Raw genomic sequence first — 13,883 nt, 5'->3', positions numbered from 1 at the left:
CTTCCTTCCTTCCTTCCTTCCTTCCTTCCTTCCTTCCTTCCTTCCTTGTTGTGATACCCAAAGATAGTCCAATGGACATTATTTTGTCTTAGCCTTGTTGCTTGAAACCTACCTGGAAGGTATTCCCTGGAGCCACTTGGAAATTCTGGTCTCCTCGCCCATCTTGTTAATACCTTAAGAGTTTCATTATGTGATGTATTTTCTCTGTCCTTCATCTAAACTAACACCGTGTTTCAAAAAACAAGAAAAATTGCTAACTTTGTGGTTGTCATTTCCCACGATTTATTTTTCTTTTAAGCACATACATGATATTGAAGTCCCATTTCTAAGCACTATTCAGGAAGGCTTTATACTGACACAAATCCCTCAAAGACTTTGTCCATCTCCTGTATCACAGAAGGCCATTTTTTTTTCCTGTTTTAAAATTGAAACTCATTCATGCAATCTGAATTCTTATGATGCATGAAGAGCTCTATTTTAGTGAAATAGCCTGTCTTACTGAATTGGTTTTAAAGGACCTACGAATGAGGAAGTTTCCATCAGATTTTGTAGTTAGTATTCAACATAATGTGTTTTCAGAAATTAAGGATTACTAATTATATGAGGAAGCAACTTGTTGACTAATTATATGATTCTAAGAGTTTATGTATTTTTGAGATTCTTATTGTAGAGTTCTAAAGGTTATACGCATAGTGCCTCCTATATTCCAGGAAAGATGCTAGGAGTCCAAAGACAAAAACAAGACAACTTTTGTTCTCATGGAGGTTGGGTTTTTTCTTATTGTTATTGTTGTTTTGATTTTTTTTTATAAACATGTACATTAAATTATATTTTAAAATACAAAATAAGCAAAAGATATACATTTTTGTAGAAGAGGTCACTCATAGCTGGGGGGATTAAGAAAATCTTCATTTTAAAGGTGGCACCTAAGCAGAGTCTTCAAGGAAACAAGGAATTCTAATATGGGGGTGTGAGGGAGCATATTTCAGGCATGCGTGTTTCCAGTACAAAGGCACAGATATAAGAGATAGAGTTATATGTGAAGAACATCAAGAAGGCCGGTTTGGCTGAACCATAGAGTACGAGACAGTAGAATAAATAAGGCTTGGACGGTAGTTTGGAGCTAGGTTGGAAATTTCTTAAAAGACAAAAGAACTTTATATTTGATCCGAGAGTCAATAGGAATTGATAGGAGTTTGTTGATTAAGAGAGTAACACGGAGAGATTGGCACTTTAGGAAATTAAGTGTGGTAGCTTTGTGTAGGATGGGTTGTAAGAGGAGAAATTTGATTCAGGGATCAATTAGCCTATTGCAATAGTATAGACAAGAGGTGATGAGAGCCTGAACTGGGATGATAGCCATGTAGAGATTAAAGGACAGATTCTAGAAATGTGGATGTGGAAACTGCAACATTTGGCCATTGATTAAATATATAGTATGAGAACAAGTATTGCAAGTGTATCCTTGGATAACACCAAGCTTGTGAACCAGTCACCTGAGTGATTGGAAAATAAAGGAAGTTCAGAGGAAGGGCCTATGGCAAAAGATGAATTCAGTTTTTTACATGTTTCAACTGAGATGTCCATGGGACATCCAGTTTTAAATACCCAGTGGGCTGTTGGAGATGTGCGATTAGTTTTTTTATATATTTTATAAATGTCTGTATAGAAATAATTAAAATTGCAGAAGGTGATGAGATCTCCCAATGAAAGCGTCTAGGTCAAATAAGATATTTAAATGCACTTAACAAAATGCCTGGCATATAGTAGGCACTCAGTAGTTTCTTATTCCCTTCCTAGGGAGAGAAGAGAATATGACCCAGGACAAAGCCTGTAGTTAGGGGATGTGATTTGGATGGTGAGCCAGCAAAGGAGACTCAGAAGAAGGCAGGGTGGCGATGACCCAGGAGAAAAAGCAGCATAATAAAAGCCCAGAGAAGAGAAGGTATCCAGGAGAGGGAAGAGTCACTAGAGTCAAGTGTAACAAAGAGTTCAAGAAGAAGGGTGTGAACTTTGAAAACGCAGTCAGATTTGGCAATCAAGAAATCATTGGTAACTCTAGAGAGAGTAGTTTCAGTTGAGTAATAAGATTGAAAGTCAGATTACAAAAGAGTAAGAAGGGAGTGAGAGGAGAAGTGGAGAATGTGAAGGTTATTGATGGCTTTTCCCCAGAGCTGGGTTACAAAAGAGAAGAAAGTCATAGGATGATAAATCGCCTGTGTGGGTAACAGGGTAATGATGTTGGATTATTGGGTTTTTTTTCCCTCTAGCACGGAGATTTGTGTATATTTCAAGAAAAGAACCAGTAAATTAGGGAAAAATTGAAGCTTAAAAAAGAAGGATGATAATGAGGCCAGTCTACTCCAGCATCTGGGAGGCAGCGGAATGGAGAAAGGCTAGCCTTGTCATTAGAGACTAGAGTAAAAGAGAATATAATAAAATTCATTGTCAAGGTTTTTTAAGATGTAGAGAAAAAAAGAGGAAGTTTGTGGGCAGTGGTCCCTATTCCCACAAGTAAAGGATGAGGTGTGTGGAACTGAGAAGACTGGGAAGGGAACAATGGGAAAAGCTTGAGGAGAATAAAACTGGAACAGTGTCTGTGAAGACTAGGACACAATCAATTAGGAAAGAGGAAAAGCAGTGTCTTACTGTGGTGCGGACCCAATTGAGATTACATAACATCGTTCAACAAGTACCTGTGTGGAACATTACAATTATCTTTATAGATAAACCTAGGAAGAAGAATGTTTTTCTGGCTCATGAGATTTTTGAATAACATAGTTTATGACCATACTGCTTCTCTCTGCCACAAGGAACTCATCTGTAAAATAGGGAAATTTTTGAAAATTTTAAGATTTGTAAGAATATAATTAGTCTTGAATACCATTTTAAAAGAAATCATTGTGCCGATCTCAGGTGGACGCTTATTTGTGACATTTTTTTTTTCTCTCTCCTTTACCCCCATAGTTAATCTTTCCTCTTTTTTTTGCATCTGGTTTTCATAGACAGTTGAAGAGATTGAGGGAGTATTGGGTCGGGATCTCTATCCCAATTTGGCTGAAGAGAGATCTCGATGTGAAAAAGAACTAGCTGGCCTTAGAGAAGAGAATGAAAGCCTGACTGCCATGCTGTGTAGCAAAGAGGAAGAACTCAACAGGACCAAAGCCACCATGAATGCCATCCGGGAGGAGAGAGACAGACTGCGAAGAAGGGTAAGAAGCCTGCTTCCATACATAGCTTTTGTATTTTCTTTTGACAGTGTTTCCAAGAAAAATTGGCGCAGAGAAACTCCATCTTGAACTTGTATAACATGAGAAATTTTAGCTTTCCCAAACCATTATTTATAGAGTAATCCCTTGAAAATATGCAATGTGTAAAGTATAAAGAAGTTGAGATAACCTTTTTTTATAAAGCACTGTAACCTAATAGGGAAGAATCCAGGTACATTTTCACCTTACATCAGGGAGACTGTATCAATAATGGTGAAACTGATCATGTCAAGGGTAAAAAAATACATCAAATTTATTAAAATAATTTTCCGAGTTATGATTTCTCCTTGAAAGGTACATTGTTTGTCTTGGTTTGAGTTAGATCTGGTTTGAAAGAAAAGAAAGAACAAGAGAAAAGCGGGACTTCTCTCAGTAAATATTTGAATTCCCCCTGGACTTAGTTCTCAGTCTCCTAGCTATCCCCAATCTCATTCTCCTTTTCTGAGTGTCTTGCAGTAGTGTGCCAATTTAAAATCTTTATTTTCTAAAACATGTCCAATAGGAATTCAGTTGAGAGAAAACTGAATCACTACAGATGAAAAAATTTAGAGAACACGGCCCTCTAGTGTTTGCTTAACTCTCATCACCTTCTAATGGGCAACTTTGAAAAATGTGATTTCTCTGTTAATATCAACACCTGTGATCATCACATTTGCTTCCAAATTGTGTTCATGTTAATTTTTTTTATGAATTTTCATCATTCTTAAGTAAAGAATACAGGAAATTTTTAATTGACATTTTTCTTTAGCAGCATAGTCATATTTCTTAAGGACTGAGCATAACAGTATTTCTTACTTATTCAACTGTGTGATCTCTTAACATTCTGGGTTGGGTTTTTTTGCTGTTTTTTTTTTTTTAGTATTGTAATACTCTATTTTTTCTAATCAGACATATGACAAGGTTTTAACCATCCTTTTTAAAAATTTTGAGTTTAAAATTCCCTCCAAAATTTGTCATTTTCTTTTTCTTTCCTTTTAGCCAATCTGATAGGTGTGGGGTGGTACCTCAGAATTGTTTTAATTTGCATTTCTCTCATTAATCCTGATTTAGAGCATTTTTTCATATGACTAGAGATAGTTTTGATTTCTTCTTCTGAAAACTGTCCACATACTTTGACCATTTACCATTAGGGAAATGGCTTGTATTCTTATAAATTTTACTCAATCCTTTATATATTTGGGAAATGAGGCCTTTATTAGAAAAAAAATGCTTTAAGTTTTTTTTTTCTCAGTTTATGCTTTCCTTTTAATCTTTACTGTATTGGTTTTGTTTGTACAAAATCATTTTAATTTAATGTAATCAAAATAATCTATCTTATACCCTGTATTTCTTGTTCAATTATAAATTCTTCCCTTATCCATAGATCTGACAGGCAAGCTATGCCATGCTTCCCTAATTTGCTTATGGTATCACCCTTTATGTCTAACTCACATACCAATTTTGACCTTATCTTGGTGTATGGTATACGATGGTGTTCTATTTCTAGTTTCTGCCAAATTGCTTTCTGGTTTTCCCAATAGGTTTTGTCAGATACTGAGTTCTTATCTCACAGATGGGGATTTGGGATTTATCAGACACTGGATTACTATGGTCATTACCTACTGTGTATTGTATACTCTGGCTTTTCCACTTGTCCACCCCTCTTACCTCTTGATTACTACCAGATTGTCTTGATGATCACTGCTGTGTAATACAGTTCCAGAGTTTTCTTTCACATTTTTTCAATAATTTCCTTCACATTCTTGAAATTTTGTTCTTCAAGATGAATTTTGTTATTTTTTTGAGCTCTATAAAATATTTTTGGTAGTTTGATATGACTGAATAAATAAATTAATTTAGTAGAATTGTCATTTTTATTATATTGGTTCAGCCTACCTATGAGCAATTGGTTGTTGTGCTTTGTTCTCAGAGAAGACCAAAATGACATCACTATGTCAGGGTCAGGAATAGTGCATTGGGCTGTGGTTGATCAGACCAGTACAACCTCAGAAGACTCTACCACAGGTCAGGCACAAATAGTTCATATGAAAATTTGGAATGGAGATGTTTCCAAATTTGTACAGCTCATGTTTCTTTTGAGCTACTGCAGGTCTGCTTTGTTCATAGAGCACAGCACCTTCTTTGATATGGGCACACCATACTACACACTCTTGTGCCAGGATCAGTTGTTTTTTCAATCAGATATTTCAAATTTTCTCCTATCTTTTTCATTCTTTTGATTTTGTTTTATTATTTCTGGATGCATTATGAAGTCATTAACTTCCATTTTCCCAATTCTAATTTTTAAGGAATTATTTTCTTCAGTGAGCTTTTGTACTTCCTTTTCCACTTGGCCAATTATTTTTTTCTTTTTTTTTTTTTTGGAGGGCAGTTGGGGTTAAGTGACTTGCCAAAGTCACATGGCTAGTAAGTGTGTCAGGTGTCTGAGGCCTTATTTGAACTCAGATCCTCCTGACTCCAGGTTCGGTGCTCTATTCACTGTACCACCTAGTCGCCCCTAATTCTACTTTTTAAGAAGTTTTTTTTCTTCAGTGAATTTTTGCATATCTTTTTCCAATTTTTTTTTTGCTTCCTTTACAAAAGCTGTTGACTCTTCTTTCATTATTCATTTGTGTCACTCTCATTTCTTTACCAGTTTTTCTTCAACCTCTCTTATTTTGTTTTAAAAATCCCTTTTGAGCTCTTTCAGTGAATGGTTTTGGGCCTTTGCATGTAGCTATTTTGACACTGTTATCATCTTTTGAGTTTGTCACTGTAGTAACTTTCTATGGTTACGGTTTTTTTTTTGTTAGTTTGCTCATTTTTTCCAGTCTATTTCTTGATTTCCAACTCTATGTTAAAGTTGGGTTTTACTCCCAGGGTGGAGGGGACACTGTCCTAGGCTTCAGGGTTTTTGCTCTGCTATTTTCAGAGCTAATTTTGGGAGCCTCTAAATTTTCAGTTCTCCCAGGGTGATATGATCTAAGGAGAAGTGCAGTAACTGCTCTACTGGCCAGTGCTATGGTCTGTGTGCAAAATGTAACACTCACCCTCCAACTGTGACCAGAATCCTCACTCCCTTGGGGCTGTGAGCTCTAGTGTGCTCATGTTTTTCCTCACCTTAGCACTGCACCCTGGGCCTGCATCCCAGATCCCAGCATGGGAAATGTAACAGAGTCCTTCACCCAGTGCCAGAAAGCCTCCTTTGTAATCTAATCTTCCAACCACCTTCTGATCCCCTTACTGTCGATGGCCGAGAGCTCCAGTGCCATGGGCTGCTCAGTGTCCAGCACTAAGCATGATTGGAGATGGGAGTAAGAAATGACCAGACCATGAACTCCCTGTATTCATTCTTAGTACAAGGTTTTTATAGAGCAAAGGAGACAAAGGAATAGAACTGGAGTATTCTTATCATTACCTTAGTCTGTTAATTTGATAAGTATTTGTGACTGAAGTCTTAGGGTAAGACCTTTGATCCAGGCCTCAGGTACCTGCTAATGCAGCCACAGTCATAAAGAGTCACAATTGAGAGCAGACTTCAAAGCCAAAGCCTCAATCATCAAAAGACATCACGTTTAGAGCTGACCACCCAAAGATACCTGAGTGCTCAATCAAATATTTTGGCTCTCAATAACTAAAATCTTGGGGTTGAGCCTATTAAATCTCAGAACTCAAGTCACATCATTATAAGTGTAACCCATAACGAAGAACTCAGGAGCTAACTTAACAAAAGAGTTGTATCTCAGAGAGCTCTTCTGTTGAAGCACACTCTTAGGATTATAATCGGAGTCCTGAATCAGGCCTCTTTGACTCCCCACACTCCAGAAGTGACCGCTACAGATTCAGTCACGCCCAAGGCCTCCTGCTGATTTTCTGGCCACTGTTGACTTGAGGGACACAGCCTGCTGGTGGCTTTCTAGTGTCTGGCCTGTGACACACTCTCCTTTCTCCCTAGTGACATAGATCTTTCCTGTTGACCTTTTCAGTCTTGATTGGAAAATTGTTTCTACCCAACTTTTTGCTGGTTTTTGCCACTCCAGAATTTGTTTTGAGGAATTATTTTAAAGGTGTTTGAAGGGGAATTTAGGAGAGCTCAGATGAGTCCCTCCCTTGACTCTGTCATCTTGGCTCTACCCTCTAAAACTCTTAGCAATTTTTTTTCAGATCAAAATCTTTGATTTTACATCAGAAGCCATTTTTCACAGACTAAGGTAAATCATCTCAGCAAAAGTTTTTATCTGGACAGAGTAATGAATTTGCTTACCACTAAAGCTCATAACACATGTAATTTCCCGAGTGTTTCACTACTAGAGCATTATGACTGATATTCCCTTCCCTGGCCTGAGATGCCAGAGGTAGGGAGGCAGTGGAAGAGGTCTGACGAAGAAGAAAATACAGCTAGGTCGATGGCCTTTCTCCAGTATCCTCCCACACCTCTAATGGCAATCTCATTCTGGGTCCAATGCCAACCTGTACATGCCTGAACATTACTTGGACATGACCATTTTCAGAAATGAGCTGCCAGACACATTACAGTAACTCTTGTTGGGATAGGAGAGTAGATCATTCATGCTTGACAAAATTTGTTAAGTTCATGTTATATTCTTAGAATTAGAGCACAAAGATACCTCTCAAAGGCCATTCCTCTCTTTTTATAGAAGGGAAAACTGAAGATCCAAGAGGTGAACCACTTGCCTGTTAATATGGTCGATAATTTTTTTTAATCCCTGAGTCTTTTTTTAAAAACTTAAGTATTTTCCTAATGTTACCCTCATGTTTCCAAAAGAATGTTTTGAGGACATATGATATATCTCAAATCCCAGTCTTGTGGACTTAGAGAAGTATCAGTGTTACAAACAATATACATACATATTTAGATATACCAATTGTTTTATTAGGTGTGAGAAATATCACAGGTTAAATCAGTCCAACCATCAGATACAACTGCTACCTTCTCCTTAATGCTAGATACACAATCTTCTTTTCTCATCCACAGAATAAGTTAAATTCAAATCTATGAGTGTCAGCTGTAGCCAGAATGACAGTTAAAATGTAACCCCCAAACTTAATTTGCTTTTAAAGATACAGTTACCGTGTCCATGGTCACTATGGAAGAGACTTTATGCTAAGTTTACATTTATTTCAAACTATTCTTGGGGAAGGAAACAAGCATTTATTAAGTACTTGCTCTGTTCCAGGCTAAACTATTTGCAAATATCTTATGTTGTCCTTATAACAAAGTATGGTTATTATTATCCATTATCTTTCATATGTGTATGTGTGCATATATACATACACATATGTAGTCTATATATGTGTATATAATGTGTATCATATGAGTATATATAATATGTATTCTATATGTGTACAAATATTCTGTGTATATGATTATTATATGCTATTCTGCTATATGCCTGTCATCCCCATTTTACAGTTCAGGAAACTAAGGCGGACAGTAATTAAGTGATTGCCCAGGGTCATATGGTTTAATAAATGTCTGAGGCTAGATTTGAACTCAGGCTTTTGAATTCAGGATTCCTGAATCCAGGATCAGTGCTCTATAGACTGCATCAACTAGAATAGTCTACTAGTTTACTCTTGAATATCACATTCATTTCTTTTCCTGACTATATGTGGTCTATTTGCCCAGAGAGGAATCTGGCAGCTGTAATTGCTATTGCCAGTTATTCCTCATCAATCAACAAGACTTTTTAAACACTAGGGAAACAAAGAGAAGAAAAAACAAATGCTATCCTTCAATAGGCCTACATTCTACATTCTGTATATCTGGAATAGATAGAAGGTAAATTTAGAGGGGAAGGCAAAAAAGCAGTGGGGAGGCCAGAGAGAGGAAGAGGAGAAGAAAGATGACATTTAAGCTGAGTCCTGAAGGAAGGGATTCTAAGAAGAAAAAGCAATTCAAGGGTGGAAAGGCATGGAGAGGGGCGATGAAGCATTTTGTGTGAGGAATTCTGGAAAGTAGAGCCTATTTTGCAATTTCTTTTATATCCTTGTGGCCTTTATATAATATATACCGGTAGTTGATGTGTTTTTTTCAGATGAGTTATAATTTCCTTACAAATTTGAACTTGAAGTCACTTTAACTTGTAAGAGGCGTGAGGCTATATAATTATATCTTTATTTTTGTTCTGCACAAATTTGTTATATAGAGAATATAAGCTTAAATTTACTGGATCAATCAGTCTGGTATTTTTTTCTTATATGCCTATAATCAAACAAAATGCCCTCCATAGGTTTTCTAAGACTTATTAGAAATTTAATTAAATCAGTTATCTAATTCATTTAGTTAAGCAGTTACACTGATTTAAAAAGCAGTTGCAAAGAAAAATGCACAACATTTTCATTATTTCAGACAGGTAGTAAATGGGCTTTTTTAACTATAGCCATTACATTCTCCACTTACAGAAGTGGATTCGACCATGAAAGTTTCAACTTACTTTCACCATATATTTATCAGTTACATTCTTTAGTCTGGCTTTTTGCAAAATGTCCATGCTCCTTCCCCAGATTGCTTAAGGGAAGCAAAATACTTCACTCGAAATGTATGAATCTCACTGAATCATTGACTTTAGTATGAAGAGTAAGCCATTTTCTTAGGTCACATAGACTCCTCTGTGAGAGCTCTCAATCTCTGCTTATTCACAAAGCAAGTGAGCAGCCTGTGTTCTCTAACACCCCTTCCCTGCCTGTGGACTTCTGGTATCTGGGAAGGAAACCATCTGAGAGGACAGTTCAAGAGCTGCTCAGCTTTATCAGATATCTGAGTCTTGGTCCCTCTTTTTTGACTGCCCACTTACTAACAAAGGGAATATGTCTGGCTTTAAGAATGAGTGTTGGTGTAACAGCCACTGAACATCTATGCTATGGTGGTGGTTTCTGTCCTAAATGACCAATGCTATGTTTGAATTAATAGAAGAACCATCATCTCAAAGCCTGTATATTCACTGAATCACTGTTGTTTTCATTTTAGATAAGGCCTAACAAATCAGGGATTGTAAGTGCCTTAGAAATCATGTGATCAAACCCATCTCATTTTAAATATGACAAGCTGAGGTTTTGACTCAAATAATAAATAAATCTAATAAATTATCTTAAAAAGTCCTTATAAAAACAATAATGTCAATTTCTTACCATCGTGGTTTTGCTTAGCAATTTTCTAGTTAACCACACATTTATTCTTCTTTGTTTTCTTCCAGCCAATTGCTCAAGATTCCCAAGTTTTTATTATATAAACAGGTTTTGGGGCCGCATGCACCCTGGTCATAGAAGTACCTGAATCTGCCTAATAAGTGGAATAAATGGAGTTGGCAATTTCTAACTAAGTTTCATTGAATCGTAAAGTTAAAACTAGGAGGAGACTTAGAGATTATCTTAGTCCAACCTTCTCACTTTACAGATGAACTTCGAAAATATTTCAGTAAAGAGGATCAAATCATATTTTACTATGATGATTATTTTTTGCCAATTATATTTTTAAAGGAATTATTCATTTTTTCTTCTCCCTCTCTTTTAAAATCCTTCTTGAGCTCTTCCAAAATGTTTTTTCGTTCTTGAGACCAGTTCATATTCCCCTTTGAGGTTTCAGATGTGGGTATAGCGACAATCCTGTGCTCTTCTGAATTTATATTTTTATCTTCCCTGTTCCCATAATAAGATTATATGGTCTTTGATTTTCTACGTTTCTTCTTGCTCATGGTATTTGTCTTTTTCCTGGCTTTTAAAGTTGATTTCTGCTTCTGGGGCATGGGGGTACTGGCTCACACTTCTTGTGCTGGGGTGCAGGGGCTTGGTTATTGACTTTGTGCGTTGGGGTCTCAGGTTCTGGCTAGCCTTGTACTGAGCTGGCATTGGTGGTGGTGGCAGGTGTGTGCCGAGGCCCTGTGTGGTTTTATCGCATTTCCCCCAGACTACACTGAATCTCTCAGGGATGAAGTGTAGGAATGGGGTGGTCTGGCTGCTAGAGGTTGCCTCCTCATGGAGAGGGCTGCGCTAGAGCAGGGGTAGGCTCCGCCACTGGTGGACACCTGTCTGCCAGGCAAGTGGTGGTTCTCTGCACTGGCGTCTTCCTGTGTGTTCCAAGGCACACAGGGATCGTGGTGTTGGCGCTTGCCTGCTCCACCACCCTGGGGCTCAGGATCTCCCTCTAGTTCTGCTGAGGTGGGGCTTGCTGGGATGCCTCCTGCCCTGTACTGGTCCCCTTCAGCCATGGCAAGAGGGACTTTTCCTTTTAATCCCCCTAGCCTCAGGAGCTAAAAATCTGCTGCACCTCATTTTTCTATTGATTCCATTGTTCGGGATTTTTCCCGGGGCAGTATTTTCTGGGTTTTTCAAGGTCAGTAAGGGAGAGTGAGAGCAACTTATTGCTTACTCTGCTATCTTGGCTTCTGGAACTGTGATGATTATTTTTGGATCACTTCACCTTGTACACTTTCCAGCCCTCTCATCTAATCCCTTCTTATTGAAAAACCCATTGGGATTACTTCTAGGATGATGAATTTCAATTTTGTTGTTGTTAAGGGAAGGTAGAGGTAAGGGAGAAATAGAGGAAGAGAAAGCCTTCTTATATTTATGTGCTTGGAGTAATTTCTTCAATATAACTTCCAAAAGCAATATATGGTACTATCCACTTTTAGGGACCATTTTCTTTTTCTTAATTCTTATGAGTGTAAAAGAGCTAAGGTATGTATATCCAGAAAGTTTTTTAATAGATTCTCTGGAGACCACAGATGGTTTTAATTGCTGTTTGACTTTGGCAGACTTGATTCTGTGCCTTATGAATCAAGTGCCTTATGCAATGAACTTGCCAGTTGTGTTAATTTGCAAATAATCCCATGATATGCTTCACAGGTATTCCACTAAGGCCATTTTTTTCTCAATTCATTGAAGTCATTTGATTATACATACTGAACCCAGTAGTATGTTTTTTATATTCATCTATGTGAGCTCTAGAGACATATCCTAATTATTCATGCTTTTTAAAGGAAGCAGGATATTGAGACTTGTATCAAAATTTACAAGGCAAATATTGAATAAGTGGTTTTATTCCCACACAGAAAGTATCATGCTAAGCAGTAAAGAATCATAGAAAGATCACAGTTGATTGAAAGACTTTTCAAGCTTTGTTAGAATATTTTCAGTATCTCATGAGTATATCCCCACTGAGTGTAGCCTGGTCAGTGCCCACTAGGCTCTTTTTTCAATTGATTTCTTTGTGTGTGAGTAACTCTCTGTCTCTTGGGTAGTCTGATTCTGCTGTTGTCATTGTGGACATTGCAACCACTCCAGTCGTGGACTTTCCACTACTCCTGTTCGCTTGAAGGGGCCATGGTGCTAGCTTCCTTTAAATGTCTCACAAAGTCCTTCACCATAGGAAAGAAGACACAGACAGAAGGCAACCCCATCTCAGACTGTCTTGCTTAGACTGTGCATTCATGTCACTGTGACTGGCACACAAAAAGACACACCTCCTCCTCCCCTTTGGTCTATCCATAGTTGTGAGTCAGCAGCCGATTAACATTGTCAACATCATGACCATTTGGAAAGTAGTCAGAGGATTTCTGTGTGTACTCTGAAGTTGGGGGTGGGAAGACTCCATCGCACATCCCCAGGGTGCTATAATACTGGGAGTGCTATATAATGAGAGGCTGCTATCCATGATTGACATATACTTTGAGCATAGTAGTAGTGTCATGAATTAACACCCTGCTCAGATCACTCTGTCTCAAGAATGTGTTATTTTTTAACTTAAATTGATCTTTATTATATGTTAAATTGGTGGTACTTTAGTATCTATAGCTTAAAAAAGCTGTTAATTTATCAATTAAAAATATTAGGGAACCGTTATGGTTTTGAGGCTTATCTCAATTTATTTATTACTTTCTGGTTTTCCTGTATTTCCATCATATCCCCTCTTTTGACTCGGAGGAAATTACTCCTAGGCTTCAGTTTCCCAGTTTATATGATGATAAAGAGGAATAGATTGTCTCTAAGATAATTTCCAACTCTAAAGTCCTACATTTCCCGCTTTTATGAGAAGTCGTGTCTGTCCCTACGTGCTTCTTTTGTCCTAGAATCATAGAATTTTATAGCAGTAAAAAAAAAAAGCAACAAACCCGCAGAAATAATGTAATTAAATACATCTCTTTTATATAAATGAGGAAACCAAGGCACAGAAAGTTGATATAACTTGCCCCAGGTTCAAAAGAAAATTAGGGGAGAAGGACTAGAGTCCTGGTCTGCTTTCTAATCTGGTGTTATTCCCACTGAGCAGCACTGTTTTAAACTGCTTTGTGGTGGCTTTCCATGTAAGTACCACGTAAAATCCTCCATTTAAAGGCTTGGATTTTTGTAAACAGTGGAGAAAATGTGTGGGCATTGTAAACTATATCGTTTATAGTTAAAAAAACAAATTTACAAAAATGCAGTTAAAAAGCTTAATCTGTTCACTGTCGCTATAACAGTTTTTCAGATATAGGAATATGAATGTAAAGTTTAGAGCCATAATCCTGGGTATCTGGGGATTCTCTCTCAGTTTAATGGCATTGGAAACCCAGAACATGCAAAATGGAAGGGCATTCAGACAGTGGCTCTCTTGAATGAACAATCAGTGAAGAA

At 37.4% G+C, this 13,883-nt stretch overlaps 2 protein-coding genes across 6 annotated transcripts in view; one reads left to right on the top strand and one right to left on the bottom strand.

Annotated features, from left to right (window-relative positions):
* DCP2 (decapping mRNA 2) overlaps positions 1-13,883 on the bottom strand; it is a 407,293-nt gene that overhangs the window by 243,661 nt on the left and 149,749 nt on the right. The window lies entirely within an intron of this gene.
* The window catches only part of MCC (MCC regulator of WNT signaling pathway), a 289,950-nt gene that overhangs the window by 190,944 nt on the left and 85,123 nt on the right, over positions 1-13,883 (top strand). For all 5 annotated transcript variants that reach the window (XM_069087177.1, XM_069087206.1, XM_069087190.1 and 2 more), the window contains exon 6: positions 3,006-3,212. In XM_069087177.1, coding sequence (XP_068943278.1) covers positions 3,006-3,212 — 207 coding nt within the window. The remainder of the gene's footprint in view (positions 1-3,005; positions 3,213-13,883) is intronic.

This window comes from Petaurus breviceps, unplaced genomic scaffold (genome assembly GCF_028583685.1).
Source record: "Petaurus breviceps papuanus isolate PSGF00001 unplaced genomic scaffold, PetGlider_PUasm1.0 118, whole genome shotgun sequence".
NCBI lineage: Eukaryota > Metazoa > Chordata > Mammalia > Diprotodontia > Petauridae > Petaurus > Petaurus breviceps.
This window is presented reverse-complemented; position numbering and strand designations above follow the sequence as displayed.